Source organism: Canariomyces notabilis (genome assembly GCF_033297395.1).
Source record: "Canariomyces notabilis strain CBS 508.74 unplaced genomic scaffold N656scaffold_20, whole genome shotgun sequence".
Taxonomy (NCBI): Eukaryota; Fungi; Ascomycota; class Sordariomycetes; order Sordariales; family Chaetomiaceae; genus Canariomyces; species Canariomyces notabilis.
In genome coordinates, this window is record NW_027041842.1 from 468203 (window position 1) to 488566 (window position 20364).

At 55.1% G+C, this 20364-nt stretch overlaps 10 protein-coding genes across 10 annotated transcripts; 6 read left to right on the forward strand and 4 right to left on the reverse strand.

Annotated features, from left to right (window-relative positions):
- Positions 1-287: 287 nt before the first annotated feature.
- On the reverse strand, positions 288-2635 carry N656DRAFT_800241 (Di-copper centre-containing protein; the record flags this gene model as incomplete). Its single annotated transcript, XM_064817985.1, has 6 exons — positions 288-1323; positions 1407-1756; positions 1833-2104; positions 2158-2307; positions 2372-2500; positions 2593-2635. The coding sequence occupies 6 exons, from the start codon at positions 2633-2635 to the stop codon at positions 288-290; spliced, it is 1980 nt and encodes a 659-aa protein (XP_064667924.1).
- An 882-nt stretch (positions 2636-3517) lies between these two features.
- N656DRAFT_291316 (uncharacterized protein) lies at positions 3518-4619 on the forward strand. Its single transcript, XM_064809144.1, has one exon. The coding sequence runs from the start codon at positions 3962-3964 to the stop codon at positions 4523-4525; it is 564 nt and encodes a 187-aa protein (XP_064667925.1). The 5' UTR covers positions 3518-3961; the 3' UTR covers positions 4526-4619.
- Positions 4620-5886: 1267 nt separating this feature from the next.
- Positions 5887-7066, forward strand: N656DRAFT_791252 (PLC-like phosphodiesterase; the record flags this gene model as incomplete). Its single annotated transcript, XM_064816957.1, has 2 exons — positions 5887-6024; positions 6089-7066. 2 exons carry the CDS (start codon positions 5887-5889, stop codon positions 7064-7066), a joined length of 1116 nt encoding a protein of 371 aa, XP_064667926.1.
- A 989-nt stretch (positions 7067-8055) lies between these two features.
- N656DRAFT_714314 (uncharacterized protein) lies at positions 8056-9043 on the forward strand (the record flags this gene model as incomplete). Its single annotated transcript, XM_064811958.1, has 4 exons — positions 8056-8295; positions 8367-8392; positions 8457-8545; positions 8607-9043. The coding sequence occupies 4 exons, from the start codon at positions 8056-8058 to the stop codon at positions 9041-9043; spliced, it is 792 nt and encodes a 263-aa protein (XP_064667927.1).
- A 605-nt stretch (positions 9044-9648) lies between these two features.
- Positions 9649-11651, forward strand: N656DRAFT_838555 (FAD-binding domain-containing protein; the record flags this gene model as incomplete). The annotated part of the gene is made up of 3 exons (XM_064818868.1): positions 9649-10178; positions 10247-10644; positions 10714-11651. The coding sequence occupies 3 exons, from the start codon at positions 9649-9651 to the stop codon at positions 11649-11651; spliced, it is 1866 nt and encodes a 621-aa protein (XP_064667928.1).
- A 107-nt stretch (positions 11652-11758) lies between these two features.
- On the reverse strand, positions 11759-14046 carry N656DRAFT_800246 (uncharacterized protein; the record flags this gene model as incomplete). The annotated part of the gene is made up of 3 exons (XM_064817986.1): positions 11759-12294; positions 12358-12632; positions 12698-14046. 3 exons carry the CDS (start codon positions 14044-14046, stop codon positions 11759-11761), a joined length of 2160 nt encoding a protein of 719 aa, XP_064667929.1.
- A 729-nt stretch (positions 14047-14775) lies between these two features.
- N656DRAFT_791255 (dUTPase-like protein) lies at positions 14776-15325 on the forward strand (the record flags this gene model as incomplete). Its single annotated transcript, XM_064816958.1, has 2 exons — positions 14776-14962; positions 15003-15325. 2 exons carry the CDS (start codon positions 14776-14778, stop codon positions 15323-15325), a joined length of 510 nt encoding a protein of 169 aa, XP_064667930.1.
- A 587-nt stretch (positions 15326-15912) lies between these two features.
- Positions 15913-16751, forward strand: N656DRAFT_714020 (uncharacterized protein; the record flags this gene model as incomplete). Its single annotated transcript, XM_064811935.1, has 2 exons — positions 15913-16436; positions 16496-16751. The coding sequence occupies 2 exons, from the start codon at positions 15913-15915 to the stop codon at positions 16749-16751; spliced, it is 780 nt and encodes a 259-aa protein (XP_064667931.1).
- N656DRAFT_291547 (NAD(P)-binding protein) lies at positions 16688-17886 on the reverse strand. Its single transcript, XM_064809146.1, has one exon. The coding sequence runs from the start codon at positions 17599-17601 to the stop codon at positions 16879-16881; it is 723 nt and encodes a 240-aa protein (XP_064667932.1). The 5' UTR covers positions 17602-17886; the 3' UTR covers positions 16688-16878.
- N656DRAFT_291536 (kinase-like protein) lies at positions 17875-19959 on the reverse strand. Its single transcript, XM_064809145.1, has 4 exons — positions 19089-19959; positions 18786-19031; positions 17955-18712; positions 17875-17882 (listed from the first exon to the last, which is right to left on the reverse strand). Exons 1-3 carry the CDS (start codon positions 19742-19744, stop codon positions 18220-18222), a joined length of 1395 nt encoding a protein of 464 aa, XP_064667933.1. The 5' UTR covers positions 19745-19959; the 3' UTR covers positions 17875-17882; positions 17955-18219.
- Positions 19960-20364: the final 405 nt, after the last annotated feature.

The following is a 20364-nucleotide window of genomic DNA, read 5'->3' on the forward strand; positions in this document are numbered from 1 at the left end:
CGTCGATGCGATCTGCGGTGCTGGGGGGGATGTTTCCGTTTTGCGCGCCCTTTCACTCCATGTTTACTTATCTGGCGTCATTCATTGTGCGTCCGGCGAGCCGAGGCTGCATAGCTCGCACAACGCAAAGCATTGTCCGGTTCGGACAAACCGACGGTCAATGCAGAGTTGCAGACAAAGAGGCCAACTCGCATTCTCTACTCATCGCCGGAAACGGGCATGCTACAGGCATACCCCCACCTCCTTGATAATAGGTGTAAGAAAAACAGCAAGAAAATTCCACACAATCAGACCTCATCTCCTCGGTTCAACCCGGCCGGCCTCCCATCCGTGACCCTGTAGTACACGCGATGATCCGGATCATAGACTGGCAATCCATCCTCGTCCAGCGTGACCTTCACCGCCGAGACGCATACCATCAGTCCCGGTACCTGATCCCGCGGCACCTCTGTCTTGTCGGCCAGCAACACTCGCCAGTGGAGATGCCGCTTCAAATAATTAGCCACATCATCATTGTCCAGACTTGTCAGTCTCTCCTCGTTTCCGTCATCCAGGTTGTACGCATCCACCAGAGCCTCCGTCAACGACACTGTTCCCGTGACGCACAAACCCTCCGCCATGTCGGTGACGCACTTGGCGCAGCCCGTGTCCTGGCTCTGTCCTAGGATGGCCACGAGACCGACCGTGGTGGGGTTGAGATCCCACGTGGCGGGATCAGCAGGGAAATCTCGTAAGAAGATGTACACGCTGTACGGCTGCCCGAGGACGTGCTTCTCGGCGCGCATGTTGGCTGTCCACAGCGTGAATGTGGACTCGTCGTATTCCGGCTTGGAAGACTCCGCGGTGGTGATGGCTTCGGAGGTGGTTTCTGCTGCAATCCCAGTGACGGAAATGCCCTCGCTGGCTAGGTTGTCTTCTCCGGGGTTGTCGATTTTGAGGATAGGCTCGGGTTGGACAGCCATGAAGGACACAGGGGCCTCTGTTGCCCGGATTCTTCGACGCATTTGAGACGGTACCGGGTACAGCTCACTGATCCGACGGCGGAGCCACGTGGTGTAGTTTGTCCCCTGCTGTTGCCGCACCGTGTCTGAGGTCTCTGGGTAGGTATAGCCGAGTGTTGTCGTGAGTCTGACACCATCAGATGTCCAAAACGAGTCCAGCTTTCCTGATTTATCCCAGAAAGGGTACAGCTTCGTACTGCCGTTCTGAGCGTCGCCAAAGTCCGTGGTGAAGGTCCCTGCAGCATTCCCTGCAGCCTTCCACTCCTTGATCCAGTTCTTTGGATACAGCGCTTGGTAGATCGCAAGCAGGCGGTCGACATTGCTAGCGTCATGTTAGAATCAATACACCTTAAGAAAGAATCCAATCACATGTCGAAGACGGGCCGAGTATGGTATCCAACTCACCAATGGTGAAGCCAGAAAATGGGATCAAACGCTGCGTAAGCTTGGATGTTCATGTGGCCCCCGCTGCCCACAATTATGTGGATGGTGTCATGCAAGCTCTCAAGGCTGGGATAGTGTGCAGCACCACTCCCTACCATTTTGTTCGTCGCGAACACGTTGAAGTCGAGCTCAGGGGTAAGTTCACTTTCTCCCCTGTTTGCTTTAACTGCAAACAGTCCCGAAATCTGGGAACCGATGGGCCCAATATTGTCAAGTGCCCTTTGGACTTCTGAATTCTGAGATGCTAACTTCGGCGGAGGCCCGGGATATCTCAGGGTGAATTCCTCAGACTTAAAAGGATCCAAATTCATCTGCAGACCAGACAGTTGTCAGCTTGAAATACACACAACCGAGAAATATACCATCTCAAAATATGTGGGTTCTTACCCTTGCAGCAATTTCCTGGCTCCCCGGGATTTCGAATCGATAGAAGGCTGCCAGGGGGTTCCGAATCTCATGCTGCTTCGGGTCGATAGTAATCCTGATATTCTTCTCCCCGAAGATGGCAAGGGGAAATCTGCCTTCTTGCGCGTTTTTTCCGCTCTTGACTCCCCAGTCCCAGTAGGGAAGCCGGAAGCCTCGCGCCTTTTCTAACAGGTCGAGACGGTGGGTTTCTCTCTGGAGCCGCTCGGCTTCGTCCTGGACATGTTTGTACAATTCTTGCTGCGCTTGGTCAGATTTTAACTGTGCCATCTCATATTCAGAGGAATACTAGCCTCGAACAAGGCAACGTATGGTCGATGCCAGGTGGCAAACAGGTTGGAAGAATGCGAGCAGTAACCGCCACTCTTCTTGCCGCTCTTTCCCATGAGCTTGCGGTCTACCCCGTTCCACGCGACATCCCATGGCGCGCCATGGATGCCTGTGTTCTTGGTATCAGCCTTATCACTCGAGCATCTATTCAAAGTGAGAATGAAGACACTCACAGGCGATGTCGTAGTAGGACGTGTGCTCTTTCGCATCCTTCTGGAACTTGAGGAGTCCCAGAAGAAAAAGCTCCCACATAACCGTGTCCTCTTTCAGGTCCCTCACCTCCTTGCGCTCACGGATTGATGCTGTATTGGTTAGATCAGCATGATTTCTGCTGTGCTCTAGCGGAGGAAAACCGTAGATGTTGGAGGCAATGATGCAGGACTGAACTGCTTACCAGTTATCGAAGCAACCCCGATGGTAGGAATTGGAGTCGCCATTGTGAGTTGCAGTGATCAGCACGGCTGCTAGTACTGCAATGTTAAAATGTAATCGGAAAGAGCAAATGATAAGCAGAACGAACTGTGAAGCAGAGTGGATGTCGGTCAGAAGTCGTTAGGACGCGTCGCCGGGCGAACTCTGCCACCATCCATTATCCAGTGACAAGGACTTGGACTTTATATGTCCTTGTACCGCCATCTCAAGTCCTCACTTCCCGGCCCGGGCAAAACTAGACTTGAACTTCTGGTTCCCGAGGTCTGTGTCCGGAATACGATCCTATGTGACTGCACATGCAGTGAAAGAAGACAGCTGGGCAACCATTTCACCATTCCGATCAGCCTCAGGAGTCCACATGGACTCTTGCTGTGCATGATCCGAGCTGGTCACATCAATATGATATTTCTCATTCGCAGGGACATCGCTTACCGGAGTAAGCGCTCCTAGTTGCCATGATAACAACTCTGAGTTGCCTGGTAAGGCTGAAACAAGCCGACGAGATGCAGTAAACGTGGCGTAGGGTTAATGCAGACCGTTGAGACAGTTGAGTCTAGAACTCTGATAACAAACCATGGATTGACCAATGCTGAGATTCCCGCTGGGATGCAGACGAAGTGGCGCATGCATTACCCATATGCATTGACCCAGTTGAGAGAGAGAGCGGACTCGAGAGAGTCGAGTGTAGAACTTTGATCACATCAATGAGGTCGATTCGTTTGGAAATGTCCCTACTTATCTCGCATGAGCTGACAGAAGAGGGATATACCTACTCGGCACCGAATTTTCCCAGAAAGAAGTGTTTGCAGTTGTCGGAGCAAGCGGTTGTCGTCAGTCTTCGGCGACTTCCGTGTCCTCAAGCATTGGAAGCGGTTGGAAATGCCAACAGCTTGAAATTCGTGGATCCTTTGGTAAGTGCAGCTGTCTACGATGCTCAAGCTGGAACGAGGCAGTTGCGAGTGGCCCTCCTGCTCCCGGAGTGGCTTGTCACTCCGAGGTTGCCTGACAACGAGGAAGCTCAACTTGAGGTAGATCCTACCGACCAGGTTAGCTAAAAGTCTGTGGTTTACTGCCTACTTGTACTTAGTCGCATCTTAGAGCTGTCTGATATGCTGGGGGTTCAATATCCATGTATATTGCGGCTTATGCCGGGACTCCGGCACTCTCTCATCCACGCCAAGGACTCGAGGAGTGATCAATGTAAGACGGCCTGGGAGGCCAGTACCACTGGGTGAGTGAGTTCTCATCGCGGTCATCGCAAAGATTCCTCAGCTACCCGTTTGCCACCTCGCCGCAGGTCCAGGGACTCGTTATACCCAACCACGAATCGTATGTCCCAGAGCGATGAGTCCTTGACCGTTAGCCAAGGCTTTAACACAACACCTTCTTCCATCAGCAACTGCCCCTGGCTGAGGCACTCGCTGAAGCGGTGCACAATGATGGGTTCTTTGCTGTCCTCGTCCCGCTCTGGGCAATTGGTCCGCGCTTTCGGGACGCGAGTTCTCTTTTCTTCACTTTCAGTCACGGCGGAGGCTGGGGCAACACCGGGCTCGTCTGCTTGTGGGTACCCAGGTATGCTCACTCCCATCTTCAGCTTGCTTGGGTCGGATGCAGCTGCACACCTGGCCGAGGAGCCGCGTGACATGTCCAGAACGAGCCCCCGAGCCATGAATAGCACTGGCAGCGCCCACGACTTGAATGGGGCTATGGGTTTCATCGTTGTTGTTACCTTTTGCATGGTGCTCGGAGATGTCGAGTCGGTGACTGGATGGTGTATGGCATTGCGGTTCTGTTCAGTTAGTATGACGCGGTGGTGGGCGACCCTAGGTACTATGCCGGATCTTGCTGCCTTAGGTACTTCCGCAAGAGCGTGCGAAGTGCGCCATCGAGGATGAGCTCACAACGCTTATGATCACGGCGCCGCCGTCAGAAGGGTGTCTGACAACCGGGGTGCAATATATCGTAGCCCAGATTCCAGAAGATCGCCCTTTCGTGGCTGTTGGTCGACTCTTTCGGTCTCAGTTGTTGCCCGGTGACCACTGGCGCGAGCGCGACGCTGCCGAGTGCCTTTCTAAAGCAGAAAGATGATTTTGAACTCTGTTGACGAGAAAACGCGGGGTATAACGGCCTCACAAATCACAACTCAACGCGTGCTGATTCTTTGGAAAGTGCATCTGTGGCGTATGTTAAGAGTAGTACATAGTACTGAGGAAGGAACAAGAATACTGAGTGGAGCCACTCTAAACAGTACGTATTTTGCTTGGCCATCAACACAGAGGCAAGCAGCTCACTGCACAAACAAAGTTACAGGGCCACTTCAGTGGGCACTTCAACAACAGGGATCGCTGCAGTGCATGGTCCGATGGGAAAATACAGTGCGCAATCCTTCTCTTCGCACGCAGACAGGCTTGGCACAGCAACAACTTAACTTGAGCCCGAAAACTTTTGGCGCCGACTTCCCATCTTGACTTTGGAGAATTAAACGAGATAGCAATTGAAGGCACCTACTCCTTTTCTTAACAAAGAGCAGGTCCTTGTGCTACAATAGAACCTTATCCAGGGATTTTACACGCCTATGTACATTCCGGACTGCGCATTCAAGAGCAACAATGCGAATCCACACACCTAGGCGAGGTCCAGCATCTCTCGATTCTCCTCGAGTCTCGCGTACTGCCGATTTACCCCCAACCAATCACGCATCCCCACTGCCGCACGCGGGACAGCGCCGCATGGGTACATAGCATGGAAGACCTCGGGTAGTGTTCTTGCTAAGCTTCTAGCAAGCTTAGCTTCACTGACCCGCGAGGCGAGAATCCAGCTCTACCTAATAGCGATGCTGCGATCAAGCATTCATTCCCAGGGCTAAGGCGCTAGGCGAGGGGAATGGGGGGCTCTCCAGCCTTGGCAGCTTTCCCTAGCCTCGACATGAACTGGTTTGGGGACCGACAGGTGCCATGTGGTTGCATGCATCAGGAACCATGGAAAGAATCCGGTGGTTATTTCTTGGCTTTCATTCCGCACTGCCAATGCGTGAGCACCTCGCAGGACCTATATTAGGCTCGTCGTTGAAGAAGCACCATGGCCGAGACTCGACCGTCTCACCAGCATCACAGCCAAAATGCGGGCGTTGCACTATCTCGGCTGGTTGGCTCTCGTCGCCCCGGCTTTCGCAGCCGTGAGCCGCCGTCATGACCACGGCCACGGCAAGGTTAAGCGCATCTCGCTGGGACCCCGCCCATACTGGCTTATTGAGCAGATGGATGAGGGGCCGCTCAAGGACCGGCTCGCCTCGTGCTCAGAAAAGGAGATGAAGCGCAGCGATTGGAGCATCTCGCATCGCGGAGGCGGAACTCTGCAGTTCCCGGAGCACACCTATGACTCTATCATGGCCGGGGTTAGCCGTCTTCCAAGTCCCAACACAGCCTGACCATCACTGACACTCATCCGGTACTATGTAGACTCGCATGGGCGCCGGCATCCAGGAGTGCGACGTGACCTTCACCAAGGACAAGCAGCTCGTGTGCCGCCATGCCCAGTGCGACCTGCACACCACAACCAATGTGGTCGCAATCCCCGAGCTCAACGCCAAGTGCACCGTCCCATTCCGGCCCGCAGCCAACGGCACCGCCGCCACTGCCAAGTGCTGCACGTCCGACTTCACCCTGGCCGAGATCAAGACGCTCTGCGCCAAGATGGACGCGTCCGACCCCACGGCCACCACCCCGGCCGCCTACCTCGGCGGCACCCCGGGCTACCGAACCGACCTCTACGCCAAAACCTGCGGCCGCGTGCTGACGCTCCGCGAGTTCATCGACATTGTCGACGACCTAGGGCTCAAGTTCACTCCTGAACTCAAAACCCCCGAAGTGCCGATGCCGTTCGGCGGGCCAGGCAGCGACTACACGCAGGCCAAGTTCGCGCAGCAGATGATTGACGAGTTCAAGACGGCCGGGATTAAACCTGAGCGGGTCTGGCCGCAGTCATTCCTCTACGACGATCTCCTGTACTGGCTCAAGGCGGAGCCAAAGTGGGCCAAGCAGGCTGTCTACCTGGACGAGACCGGCGACACGCCGGTGAGCATGCCAACGGCGATAGCCAACCTCGCGAAGTACGCCAAGGATGGGGTCAAGATTGTCGCGCCGCCTCTGCCGTATCTTGTGGCGGTGGAGAATGGCAAGATTGTTCCCAGCGAGTATGCGCGGACTGCGAAGAAGCTGGGGTTGAAGATCATTACTTGGAGTTTGGAGCGGAGTGGGTGGTTGGGGGATGGGTCGCATGGCGGTTATTACTATGCCAGCATTGCGAATGTTACCGATAATGAGGGGGATGTTTACAATCTGTTGCATGTCCTGCACAAGGATGTGGGAGTGTTGGGTGTCTTTTCAGATTGGAGCGCCACGGTGACATATTACGCCAATTGCTTCGGTCTGTTTTGAGCCGATGGGGGGTATTACTTACTGTACTACCTAGTAAGTTGGCTGGTTGCGACCTCGCAACGAGCTACTGGTTTTGGATGATCGCTGGGCTTGTATTCGTGATGTCGGCCTCAGTTCATGTTGTCACGCAGTCAATAGTACCCGAGTAATGTCTGAAGCTTATGATAATGCAGCCTGAGAGCACCCGATCCATCGTGATAAGCATTGGCTGTAACCCTTCTCTTCATTAACGGAAGTCCGCCCAAATCATCAGCTTGTCCGAGAACCTGGTTGCGATGGCGGTTCCATAGTAGTACGCAGCCAGTACAGGAAATTAGCCGGCGGTTATTCTTCAGGAGCCGCATCAGCGTTATGGATCGCCCCGGTTTCAACGCTGTGATTGCATGTACTGGTACGGATGTGCAAGGTATGGACAGATTGCATCTTTCCCCGATGAAATTCATGACGGGATGTTCGCGGCAACATATCCAAGTCATCATATTGTCATAGAGTCGACTTTGTGGGGGAAGCCTGGTACGAGTATGCCTTCTTATTTTCACCGCGGTGTGCTTCTCGTACTTCAAATCGCCGGGGCGTTAGCTGGCTCTCGTGAGCAATGTCCCCACAGGCCAGCTGGGAGACTGCAGGCTGGTGACACGGGACTGTGTCCTGTTCCGGGGAGAATAGGGGTCATAGCCGACGAGGACAATGTGATATCGTGGGGTTTCCCTCCGCGGTGCATCACCCAGTTTACCAAGAACAGCAGCGCCCCTCGAATTGACTGCCTGTTTACTTCTACAGACTTCAGAAACGCACATGGGATCAGCCTTGTCACCTCCATCACCACCGCGGCTCATGTACTTGGCTGGGGGGCGCTCTGGGACGAACCGCCACCGGTTCCGCTTGGCAAGGATGTGAGTGCGCGGGAGCTATCCTACCAGGTTGTTCCAGTCGATGGGAAAGGGATGGGGGTGATAGCAACACGCCGTATCCGACGGGGAGAGATTATCATGGTGGATCTTCCAGCAGTTCTCATAGGGCTTGAGTTCTTGGCCGATACTAAACCGCACCACCGCCGACGCATCCTCAAACAGGCGTTCAAGCAGCTGCCGGCTGAGACGCAGAATAAAGTTTACGGCCTGCACCGAGGCACGTCACAATATGAGGTTGACTCCATCCTGGGGCCAAACTCAAACACTGTTGTCCTGGCAGAAGGCGAGGTACATGTCGGTCTGTTTACCGAGGCTGCAGTATGTCAAGAGACTCTGTCAAGTGAGACGAATTGCCAGGGGTTGGACTCTGCACTGACCTTAGCTTTTAGAGGATCAATCACTCCTGCAGACCAAAGTGCGTTTCACCCGTGGCCGCTCAACTCCAATACCTAAGTTAAACAGGATGCTCACGAACATAGTGCGTTCTACCGGTTCTCCGAGCGGAGGCTGACCATGGAGGTCGTGGCCTACCACGCCATTGAACCAGGGGAAGAGATCGTCATGAGCTGTAAGCACAGCGTCAAGCTCTCCCGTGATCGTCCCGTCCTAACCACTGACATAACCGTCAGACGTGCCTATCGAGACCCCAATAGAAAAACGCAGGTCGTACCTCAAGGAACACTGGGGGTTCGACTGTGCCTGCTCGCTCTGCCGCGCACCTCAGGAAGTCATTGACGATTCCGAGAGCCTGCGGCGGCGGATCAAGGATCTAAAAGCCACAATCGCAGACGCAAAGGCCGAAGGCTTCTACCAAGATGCCATCAACATGGCCGAGGAATGGCTCATGTTCTCCGAGGAAGAGAGGGTTCCGCCACTGGCACCGGAGTATCATGACATGATGGCCGACCTGTACTTGCTCAACGGCGATTTTGTCAACGCCACGAGGCATGCTCGCATGGCTGTTGATGGCTGGGCTAGGTTGGGAAGTGTCGATGACGAGGGGTTGGAGAAGGCGAGGGTGTTTCTTCGGCGGGTGAATCAGATGAATGACAAGGAGAAATACTAGTACTCGTGCTGTAGATAGTTAGTAACATCAACCGAACTGACTGGGTATCAGACGTAAGGGAACACATTAACGATACTCCTGACACCGGTACGGGTACAGATATATCTCCGTGACTGGCAGATAGTAGCTGATTCATACAGGATCTGGACACCAACTGCTGGGTTCTAATGCCTACCTCTCTTGCCTTGCGGTATTTATAGATACTACTAGTACCCACGGCTGTGGCTCACGGTAGTATTGCGTGTGATATTGAGCAGATAATTGGGCATCGGCCTAAAAGTCATGCCAAGCTGCCTGTCAGTTCGCCTTGCAAGCCCGCAAATATTGGGTGCTGTGTGAGGCGGGAAGGGGTTGCATCCGCTCCCGTCCTCAGTTCGATTCGGGAAGTTCCTTAGTTCAAAGACTGCCCCCGGACATGCAGTCATGATCTGTGGCTTACTGCATGATCCAGTAAGCCGACAGAGTCCGAAACACAATACCCAATACAGTTGGACCGACAGTGGTGTCTGAAGGACTCATAATGATATGTTCATCGCCCATTCCATGTCGGCTCCAGCGTACCCTCGCCCAGAGCATGAAGGTAAGCCGAGATCCAGGGACCAGCAATGCATACATTCACTTCCCTCGTCGCTGTGGCACTCTTTGCCCGTGTCCAGGGTCTAAGTGTAGCCGTGGACCGCACCGAGCAGTTAACATCCCGTGACATAGCGAATCTCGGAGCCGTCTCGTTCGCAGACAGAACCGCCCCTGTCTCCCTCCCAAACTGCAAAGTCTTCCCAGGAGACGCAGCCTGGCCAGACGACAGCGAATGGGCACAGCTCAACAAGACTCTCGGGGGCGCCCTGCTGAAACCTCTACCGCCTGCCTCGGTGTGCTACCGCACCTCGCCCAACTTCAACGCCGAAGCCTGCAGCTTCCTGCTCAACAACGCGAGCAGGACAACGTTTTACTTTGACGACCCCCTGAGCATCCTGACCCAATGGCCTCAAGGCAACACCTGCCTGCTCTCCCGCAATCCGACGGGCAACTGCACCCAGGGCGGGTTCCCGGAGTATGTGGTCAACGCCACGACCGTCAAGCATGTCCAGGCGGCGGTCAACTTTGCGAGAAACAAGAATATCCGTCTGGTCATCAAGTAAGAACTCAGTCAAGTCAAGAACCACATGATCCGCTTTCCTGGTTTGGGCTGGGCTAACCTTGCAGAAACACCGGCCATGACTTCGTCGGCCGCAACACCGGCGCCGGCTCCCTCAGCATCTGGACGCACTACCTCAAGGGATTCGAATTCCTCCCCAACTACAAGCAGCCCGGCGGTAACTACCGCGGCGCGGCTGCCCGGGTCGGCGCCGGACTGCAGATCTGGGAGGCTTTTGCGCACGCTGACCGACACAACGTTACCCTCGTCGCCGGGTCGTGCCTGACGGTTGGGGCGTACGGCGGGTGGGTCACGGGAGGCGGCCACTCGCCGTTGAGCTCCAAGTTTGGCTTGGGAGTCGACCAGGTTCTTTCGATGCAGGTTGTCACGGCTGATGGGCGGTACGTGACGGTTGATGCGCAAACGAACAGGGATTTGTTCTTTGCCATGCGGGGTGGGGGTGGGAGTATGTTCACTTTCTCCAACTCTTGGATGACCAGTCCTAACATAGATCTGACCGGCTATGCGTATCTAGGCACCTTCGGCGTCCTGATCTCAGCCATCGTCAAGGCACACCCCCAGATCAACCTGACCATCGCAAGCTTCGACTTCACCCTCGGCAGCACCCGGTCCCCAAGCCCCGGCCCCAGCGTTACCATCACCGACACCGAAACCTTCTGGAAAGGCTTCAACGAGGTCTTCGCCTTTGGCATCCCCACCGTTGACGCCGGCGGGTACCTCTGGACAAACGGCATCCCCAACGGTGCCGGCAGCTACTCCATGCAAGTCCAAGTCCAACTACCCGGCTTCACCCCCACCTCCGCAGCGACCTTTGTCCAGCCGCTCCTGACCACCCTCAACAACCTCGGGATCCCAGTCGCCCTCTCCACCCCGCCAACAACCCGAGTATACAGCCGCGCCACAGGCTCGACCGGCGGGTCCCCAGGCAACGGCTACTTCGCGTCCCGGCTGTTTCCGCGGCCGGCGTACGAAGACCCCACGCTCTTCGCCGCCGCCATGCGCGCCGCCCGCGCGACCGTCGAGGCAGGGTATACCTTCCACGGGCTGAACATGGCGCCAACACTGGAAGTAGCCGGATTCCCCGAGCCGGCGGGCGCAAATCCCGTGTGGCGCACTGCTGTTATGCACGCGGATGTCTTTGCGCGGGTCAACATGGGAAGTCTTACCCCGGCGGAAGCGGTTGCGGAGCAGCGGCGGCTGAATGAGTTTATGCAGCCGCTTAGGGCGGCTACTCCGGGGGGAGGGGCGTACTTTAATGAAGCGGATGTCAATGAGCCGGAGTGGCAGCGGAGCTTTTTTGGGGAGAATTATAACGAGCTGGTTCGTGTTAAGAGGAGTCGGGATCCGTGGGGTGTGTTTTGGGCGCCGACGACGCCGGGGAGCGAGGCGTGGGCGGTGCAGGACGGGAGTGAGCTGCCGACGCAGAACGGGCGGCTTTGTCGGGTTGCTTGATAGGTAGGGTTGAGACCTGGGAGGATCTGGAGGTTAAGGTGTACGTACATACATGAGATGCTGAACACCCGGGAGCCCCTGAACACATCAAGCGGGGCCAGGGCAGTCTACCCGCTCTCCATCCCCGGAGGCATAAACATCATCGGGTTAAGCAGCCTGTCAAACTCAAAATCCCAGTTCAAGCCCAGGCCGCCGGTTTCGGGAAGTTGCAGTTGTGGTGTGTGACCGCCGATCCAGTTCTCGCCCATGTCACCGTTGACTCCGGATAAGTCGCCGTAAAAAAAGCCATCAGACGGAGCAGCCACTGGAGTTCCCCCGTCCGCCCTGGTCACGGTATCTTTGCCATGTGACACCGTCGGTGTAGGGACCGTTCCCGAGCCATCCGTGTCTTGTGGGCCGTACTCGCTCAGTGGCAGTTGCGACTGTTTGTATAAACTGAGCAGCCGCGGCTGCAAATTAAGCACGATATCAGCGATACGAGGACGCAGCCGTTCCTCAATATCACGGAATTCGCCCTCAAACAGCACTTCCAGTTCCCGCCGCACAAGGGTGGGCATTTCTCTTCGGACGAACGTGGCATAGTCTTCCAGTTCTGTCCCGTCAGCATGCTCACCGCCCTCGTTGTCGTTGTCGCTGTCGTAATCTGCCATGGCGTTAGGTACTTAGTACTCTGAGGCTGGACAATACGGAACATGGCCACACTCACAAGGGGATGGAACAGCGCTCTGGTCGTCATCGGGAAACAGAATCGCGTAAATCTCCCTCCACTTGTCCTCATCCGTCATGTCTGCATGCGCCTTCTTCCGGCTACGGAGCCTCTTTTCTTGGTCCTTGGTAAACCCCTCATGAGGCATGCGGTTCCCTTGAATCGTGCATGCCGGGTCTTGCTGCAGGTGTGATTGCAGCTGACCATCCGCCTTGAACACGGCCCAACAACGGGGACACTGGATGGGGAGCGGGTGGCGCCGGTAGAGGTGAGTTCTACGCCGAGTCAGTAAACCATACAGATTAAAGCAATAGTAAGTATATGTAGGCGGTGCGCATACTTAACCCGGTGCACTTCGTCCCATCCTGGCCCTGGGCAGGAAGTCCAGTTGCGGTACTTCTTCGGGTTGCGCTTGTAATAAGGACAGGCAAACTTCTTACCCCTCTTCTCGCGATCAACGGGTGATTCCAACGGGGCTCGTTTTGGCCTTTTGCGTCTGCCATCCCCGTCTCCGTCAGCCGCAGCTTTCGCTTCACTCTCCAAGGTCTTCCGCGGTTTCTCTCTGTGTTCAGGGCTGTTAGTTGCCGGGACAATTTCACCCTCCAGCGTTTCCTCTTCGGGCGGCGTCGTCAGAGCATGATACTGTGAATGATGTGAAACCTCGGGGCTCGGCGAGGGCATGGCAGTCATGTGCAGAAACAGGCTGGATTCCCCTCCCATTCCAAATAATTGTTGAGAAATGTCCGGCAGACTAGAAGACACAGTCGACATGGTTGCAGATAGCTCGTTACTACTAGTAGTAGTAGCCTGAGAGGCTTGTCCGGGTGTAGTCTCTTGGACCACATCACCAGCAAGTCCAGACACGTCCAACAGGCCTGGTTCGCCACGCGCTGGAACAGTCGAGGACCGATCTTCTTCGCCATGTGCAGCTTCTGGTCCGTTTGTACGGCTTCGACGTCGAGCCGCAGTCCTTGCCGAGCGGGATGCATAGGTGGTCCGCCTCAGCCTATCGATGTGTTCCCAGGGGCGGGACACAGAGCCACCCGGGGCAGCGACTGTTGGTCCTAATGCTGAATCTAAATCCCCCGCCGGTGCAGCGGGCGGCGGCGGAGGACCGAGGGACTGCTGAGGCTGCGCAAATGCAAGCGGAGCGGCGGGTGAGACACGTGTTGCTGGCCGTTGACCTTCCACTTGGCCCTGGACCATGACTTGTGGTCTTGGTGCTGATGAGATGTGGGCACCACGCGTTCGAACAGTACTAGTACTACCACCAACAGGTGATGCAGGGGTATCGGGCTGGCGGTTGATCGGAGGAGCGGGACTGGCCGGTGACTTCAGACTCCGTGGTGCACGTTTGCGAGGGCTAGATGCTCGAGGCTCCTGGGCCGGCCTGATGGTAACAATCCGCGACTTGTCCAGACTGATGGGTTCAGCGGGCTCCGCCACTTTTTTGACCGTTGGAGCTCCGGCCGCGGCAAGCTTGGAGTCGAGACTTGCGCAAAAGCTCTTCATGATGCGGTCAATGGCATCCAGGCGGCCGCTATAAGCAGCGTCATTGTCACTTCCTGGCTCATCGCTGGAGCTATGGTTATGGCCCAACTCATCGATCAGTTCGGTCTCATCGTCAGATGTCCCCGAACGGGCCTTGTCGTGAGCGTTGGCCCGATACCCGTGTCGTGCCGAGGCCATCTCTAATCGTTCGTGACAGCTCAGCTGCAAGCCTGTACCTCGCCAATGAAGAGAGTAGAATCCGGTGAGCGACGACTGGGAAGGTATCCAGTCGATTGGTAAATCTGGGCGAGGTTGGTTGGGCCGGCTGAACTCTCAGGGTCGATGGCCGCTGACTAGCCTACTAGGTAAGTAATGTATGATCTTGAAAGTCACCTGAGCTGAGGTGTGCAATTGTGTGTTTTTTGCTTGCTCATATCACAATCGGTCGCAATGGATGCGGCCCTGAGTTATAACGCCCATAACGCTAGAATCAATGCTGAAGGTATATTGTGTCGCTGAGATCGAAGCTACCTTCCTGTAAGAAACTTGGTTAGGTTTGTACGCACAAGTGTGCGGAGTGCTGCCTGGTCGAGGTCGTTCACGTTCAGCCAAGCCAAAGCACATGAAGCCGCAGGCGCTGAAATTTGGGCACGTGACCGCCGGACGTCCCTGAAACAACTACTAAATCCTAATGGTCAGCACCTTCCCTATCACTGCTATCAGCACAAAGTGTGGCCCAGTTCGCATCCGCCATCAATTTTATATTCGCCCATTCTCTCCTTCTAGACACCTCGGTAAGATGCCCCCATACCCCATACATGATATGCGGACAAGAGCTCGCGCTGACTTTGATAAAGCTTTACATGCTACCTTGTAGCACTTCAAGTCTTCAAGGCGTCGACCAGCGGTGCCCTGCGGCATACCATAATGCTGCTCGCCGGAACCGCAATCCTTAAACGCGGGATAGTACGCAATCTTTTGTCGGTCCATCAGCAAGTGCAGCCGTGCGGCATCGATGTCTCTCTGCGGCAAGTCCTCCAATGGACCTCACGACCAGTGATCGACTTTGACAATTCGCGTCGCCAGTCCGCCAGCACATCCAAGCTTCCTTTTAGTAGTTGACGACTCGGATGGGGTGGTTATGCTGCCCCAAGGATTGTATCTCGTCGAATTCAATGAGACGGTTCACATCCCCCTAGACTGCATGGGCCCATTGTTTGTCAGATCGTCACTATGGCGCTCGGGCGTCCTCCTTACGGCCGGCGTGATTGATGCTGGCTATGAGGGAGTTCTGGGTGCTCTTCTTGATGTCAAGAACCCCCATGGTATCTCCCTTTGCAAAAATGCCAAGTTGGGTCAAGTTACCGTGCATAAGCTCGAGGAGAAGGTTGCAGGGTATAACGGTATATATCAGTCTTCGCAGAGCACAGTTGGGCGGGACGGACCAGCGGCATCGACCCCAAACCAGACAACTTGATCGCTTCCGGGATACTTAAGATGTCCCAAGTCATGAAATCATGACACATTTGAACAAAGTGCCTTGAAGCCGGCTGCTGCCATTCCAGCACGTGAGCGTTGAAAGTAGGGAGGTTCACCGTTCAGGTACCTTATATACCTCAGCCAGGTCTCTAGCGGATTAGGCCAGTATACGGATATGTAGTTCAAGGACCTTTTTAGCAATCAATTTGCTAAGGTAGGTATAATTAGCATGATCGCCTGGCATGCTGTGGAATCATCGACGCTCAACACGATTGGCAATTGGAAACAGTTATCCACTATTTGACCAGTTGTTCAGGCATATACAACCGTTGTTCATTCTTTGTTCCCCGAGTATGAATATACAGTACAACGCTGTGACTCACGCGCCCTTTGAGAGCCGAGGGGAGTCTGGGGACAAATCAGCTATGAGCATTAATGACATCCCGAAATCGGTGAGCCCCTCACTTACAAGTTACATGCAAATTCATTCTTCTCATCTCGAAATCGGACAAGTCCGACAACATCCATTCTATGTCAATTCAAGTTCAACACTAAAGTGACTAAACAACCCGTCCAGCAACCACAATGGGCCAATTCTTCGAAACCATCCCGGAATACGTAATGCGATGGATCCTCGAACAAAAAATGTTCTGGGTGGCTTCCTCCCCCCTTTCCGCATCAGGTCACGTCAACGTCTCCCCGAAAGGCGGGACCTACTTCGGAGTCCTCGACGACAAGACATTCTGGTACATGGACCTAACCGGCAGCGGCAACGAGACCATCTCGCATCTGTACGAACCCGGCAACGGCCGCATCACAGTCATGTTCAGCGCCTTTGAGGGACCCCCGCGTATCGTGCGCCTGTTTGGCCACGGCAGCGTGCTGGAGCGAGGCACCGAGGCGTTTGACGATTTTGTCAAGAAACGTGATGTGAAGGTGGTTCCTAGCTCAAGGTCTATCATTATTGTTGCGGTGCACCAGGTGGCGAGCTCGTGCGGGTATTCGGTGCCATATTATGAGTTTAAGAGTTTCCGGAATACGCTCAATGAGTTCTTTGCCAAGAAGGTTGATAGGTTTGAGAAGGGGAACAGGGAGGAGAGTTTGGAAAGGTTAGTCCCCCCTTATATTTACCCGAGACACCAGCTCGACGTAGTCTAACGACAGGTAGGTACTGGGCTCTCAAGAACTCTTATAGCATCGACCACCTGCCCGGCATGGAGATTGCGCGCAAGACGGCTCAGAAGGAACACATCGCCCCTATAAAGAAGATGGTCGGCCCCAATGCGCCACGGGAGTACCAAAACGGTTGGACATTCAGCATCTGGCACCTCCTTTTGGCAGCCTTGTCGGGAGCATTTGTTCCGCTCGTGTTACGGCTCCTCGTCGCCAACCTCTCCCCAGCTCTCATACGAATTGGGGCATAGGAAGCTCCACAATGTTGATCAGTGGTCAGGCAGAGGCAGTGGTCATCCATTTGGAGCAAACAAGGAAGTAGGGGTTGTCGATTGGTAGCTCTATGCTGACTTTGCTGTATTCACCACCCCTAGTCCCCTACCAAGGGACCACCTCACCAGTGTAGTGATAAAACTTGCCATTATCCCCCTCCTTCAACCCATGCAAAACCCCAAGCATGCTTCCAACACTATGACTCGGCTCCAACATCGCTCCCTCCCCACCCATCCTCGTCTTGACCCAACCCGGATCCATACAAATAACCACGGCCCCGGGCAGATGCGGCTTCAGATCCTCACTCTGATGCACCGTGAGCATGTTCAGCCCAGCCTTGGAGATAGAATACCCCGCGCATTTGCGCGGCTTGATCTCTGAGCTGCGCTGCATGCTGCCGAGGCCAGACGTCATGTTCAGGACGCGCACGTCTTTGGACAGCAGGCCCGCGTCGAGCAGGAGTTCCACTATCTTGGCGGGGCCAATGACGTTGATGGCGATTTGCGCCTGGAGGTCGTCCGGTCCCAGGGTCAGCGAGCTCTGCCATGATGCGATGTTGACGCCGGCGACGTTGAGGAGATAGTCGACTTTCTTGTCGCTGCCCAAGACCCGGGCGACTTCCTTGACAAAGCCGTGGATGGATTGGACGCTGCTGCTGTCACACTCGAGGATGTGCGTTGATGGGGAGGCGACGGCTTTCAGGTCGGTAAGGTCGGATGTGAGGGTCCGGATGCCGGCGAGGATGGTGTTCTCGCTGGACTGCGCAAGCTGGCGGACGAATTCGAGGCCGATGCCGCGGTTGGCACCGGTGATGCAGTAGACGGGCATTTTGGACTGGACAGTAATGGTTCTGTGTAGGTGTAAGGGGGGAAGCAGAAGGTGAGGAAGTAGAGATTGCAAGACAGATGTCGATACTCTGTAGTTGCTGGTCGATGATGCTGGTTAAAAGAGAGGAGAAGGCTCCAGAGACATCCACCAACCCCTCAGGTTCCAGCCGTAACCGGGTTAGGGTCACCATAGTAGCTGTAACTATGTGGATCAGGGTGACAATGTTGATTTAGCCTTTTCGGATTTGCCGCTAGCACATGGAGTATTGCGTCAAGCGGGTTCTACTTCTGGCACAATCGACTGTCAGCTATCAACCATTCTTATTCAAGACTCAAGAGTCCATGGAGTCTCACTTGATGGTTGATCGTTGCTTGCTGCACCAAGTACCAACATGGGAGCTATTTGGCAGTGCAAACAGACACTAGCCGACTTCGATCTAGGTACTACCCGGCCTTAGTTGGGGGTATAGGGCATGGTGCGTTCAAGAATCCGTGTAAAAACCGAATGTTGCAAGTTGGTGGATGGGGTCTTGACGGGAACGTGGCAAACGTGAGATATTCAGGGATGTTCGATCACACGAGTGTCATCGGTTTCGTCCAATTCGGGGGCGAGGATATCCTAAGACAACCTGCTCGCCAAGGTAAGGGCATTCGAAGTCGCCGGCTTACTAGTCGCCTTATCCTTGTCCTTCTTGATGCCGACTCTCAGCACCTCCATAAGAGGGAGAAACTCCTTCCTCTCAACCGCGTCGATCCACTGCTCGATGCGCCGGAGGTAGAACCCAGCTCCACAGCGCAAGGCGGCGGCGAGGAAATCGACCTTGAGCGCATCTTCCTCGACCTCGATATCCCACTCTGGGCGAAGCTGGCGCATGCGCGCTGCATAGACCTTACGGAGCTGCGTCTGCTCGTACTCCATCAGGTGAATCCAGTAGAGCTCCGTCTTGCCCTCGTTGTCAAGGTTGTCATCCAGTTCGGCATCATTAGCATCGCTGCCGTCTTTGTCGACGTCTGTGTAGCAATTGCGATCCGGCTTGGTCTCTCGCGTCGCGCCGCGCAGAAACTCAGGCACCTGAGAGGCCACCCACCGGGGCATTGTTGAGGTGCACTCCCTAAAAAGTAGTATGTCGTCTTATCAGCCGATCGTGCCATGAGCGTACCTGAGAAACTGAATGCCTTGCATACCATCCTATGACGCCGGTAATGCCCCCTTCGCCGTCAACCATGATGTTTTTGAGCGAGAGCTCTTCGTGCCAGAGCACCGTGCGCTCAGGCGGGTTGACAATGGCCGGGAAGAGCTTGTGCAGCATTCGCAGCAGCTTGCGGGCAACACGGAGCGCTGCCTCGGCGGACTGCCTGGCCTCCTCGTCCCTAGCCTCAGCGAGAGCTGTCGTGTTCTCTCGAATGATGATGTTGAGATGCGCCCGCAGCCTGAGCATCGCTGTTAGCCATGCCCTGCCCGGCCTCCAATCACTTGGAAACACGTACCAATCATGGCTCGACCGGAATGGACCACGGGGAATGGGATACTGGTAGCGCTTCCCTGAGAAGAAGAATGCGGACACAATCTGGCCAGGCTCAGGAAACCCATCCCGGTCAAGATCACCCGAAGTCCCCAGCGTCCCGATACCCCTGAAGCCGCGTCCAAGATTGCCGCAGCGGAAGAGTTGGGCCTGAAAATCTGCAACCCGAGCAGTAAGCCTCTCCTTCTGCTCCATGGACATGATGCGCCAACGGTAGTACGCTGGCGTCCCCGGCACCATGTTCATCAGGAGCCACTCGAAACCAATTTCACTGGCCCTCGAGTCGTCAAAGGCCACGACTGCAGGGACGGGTATGTCGGTGATGCGACGGACCAGCTGAAGCGTCGCGGCCTCCCCACGTGTCTTGTTGTGGGGGTCTACAGGAAGCGACACTCGCAGCATAAACCGACCACGAGAACTCTGGATTCGATACAGCTTGTTGAAGGTGCCATCGGCGTGGAAGGCGACAGCAAATTCGCTCCCTGGGCCATCGTTGGGGATGCCCAACTGCCGACGGCAAACGCGTTCCACGGCCTTGATATCCGGTTCACGGGTCCATCGCGGCTCAGGCCCCAGGCCGTTGTCGTCCCAGGCCAGTCCTTCCCGGCTTGCGTCCTCCATCTTGTGCTGACCAGGGGGGATGCTTGTCTCCTGCTGCCGGGTAATCCCAGGGCTTTTGGAGGGGAGCGTGTCAAAAGAGTTGCATCGCCGTAAAAGGATTCAGGTGGACTTCGGGTCCGCTTGCGCACCGGCGATGCCGCCAAGGGTGTTGCCGTTGCCGTCACCGTCGCCGCCGCCGAGCAAAATATTTATCGCGCGCACATTGCAGTCACTCGGAAATAATTGGATTATTGGAGGGACGACGCGAGAGTGGGACTTGCGAATGTCAACACGCGCCCATTGGTCCGTCTGGCCGATCTTAGCCACGGCTGAACAGAGGCAAAGCCTCAAGAACCGGCAAGATGCATCCGACTTGTCACGCGAGTGAGTTAGATCGTACAGATAAGTTATCATATACAAGTTCTATTCGATGTACGACTTGATGAAATGAGTGATGAGAAGCTTGGTTTACCTCGGTGAGCTAGCTCGAGCAAAAGGCGAAGGTGACGGTGAGCGGACAATGAACATCAAAGGCGCGTGTAAGTATTCGTATGTCATCTTGCCAAAGTGCATGAGGTAAACCGGTGTAATTATCAAATCAAATGGCGACAAAATGAGATATCGAGTAAGCTACAATGAAG

What these genes read in the sequence shown, in the direction of transcription:
- N656DRAFT_291316 (XM_064809144.1), top strand. Translation starts at nt 3,962, where the DNA reads ATGTCCCAGAGCGATGAGTCCTTGACCGTTAGCCAAGGCTTTAACACA.
- N656DRAFT_291547 (XM_064809146.1), bottom strand. Translation starts at nt 17,601, where the DNA reads ATGCCCGTCTACTGCATCACCGGTGCCAACCGCGGCATCGGCCTCGAA.
- N656DRAFT_291536 (XM_064809145.1), bottom strand. Translation starts at nt 19,744, where the DNA reads ATGGAGGACGCAAGCCGGGAAGGACTGGCCTGGGACGACAACGGCCTG. An exon ending in TTCCGGTCGAGCCATGATTG is followed by an intron (nt 19,032 to 19,088) that starts GTACGTGTTTCC and finishes AGCGATGCTCAG; the next exon opens with GCTGCGGGCGCATCTCAACA. An exon ending in ATTACCGGCGTCATAGGATG is followed by an intron (nt 18,713 to 18,785) that starts GTATGCAAGGCA and finishes ACTACTTTTTAG; the next exon opens with GGAGTGCACCTCAACAATGC.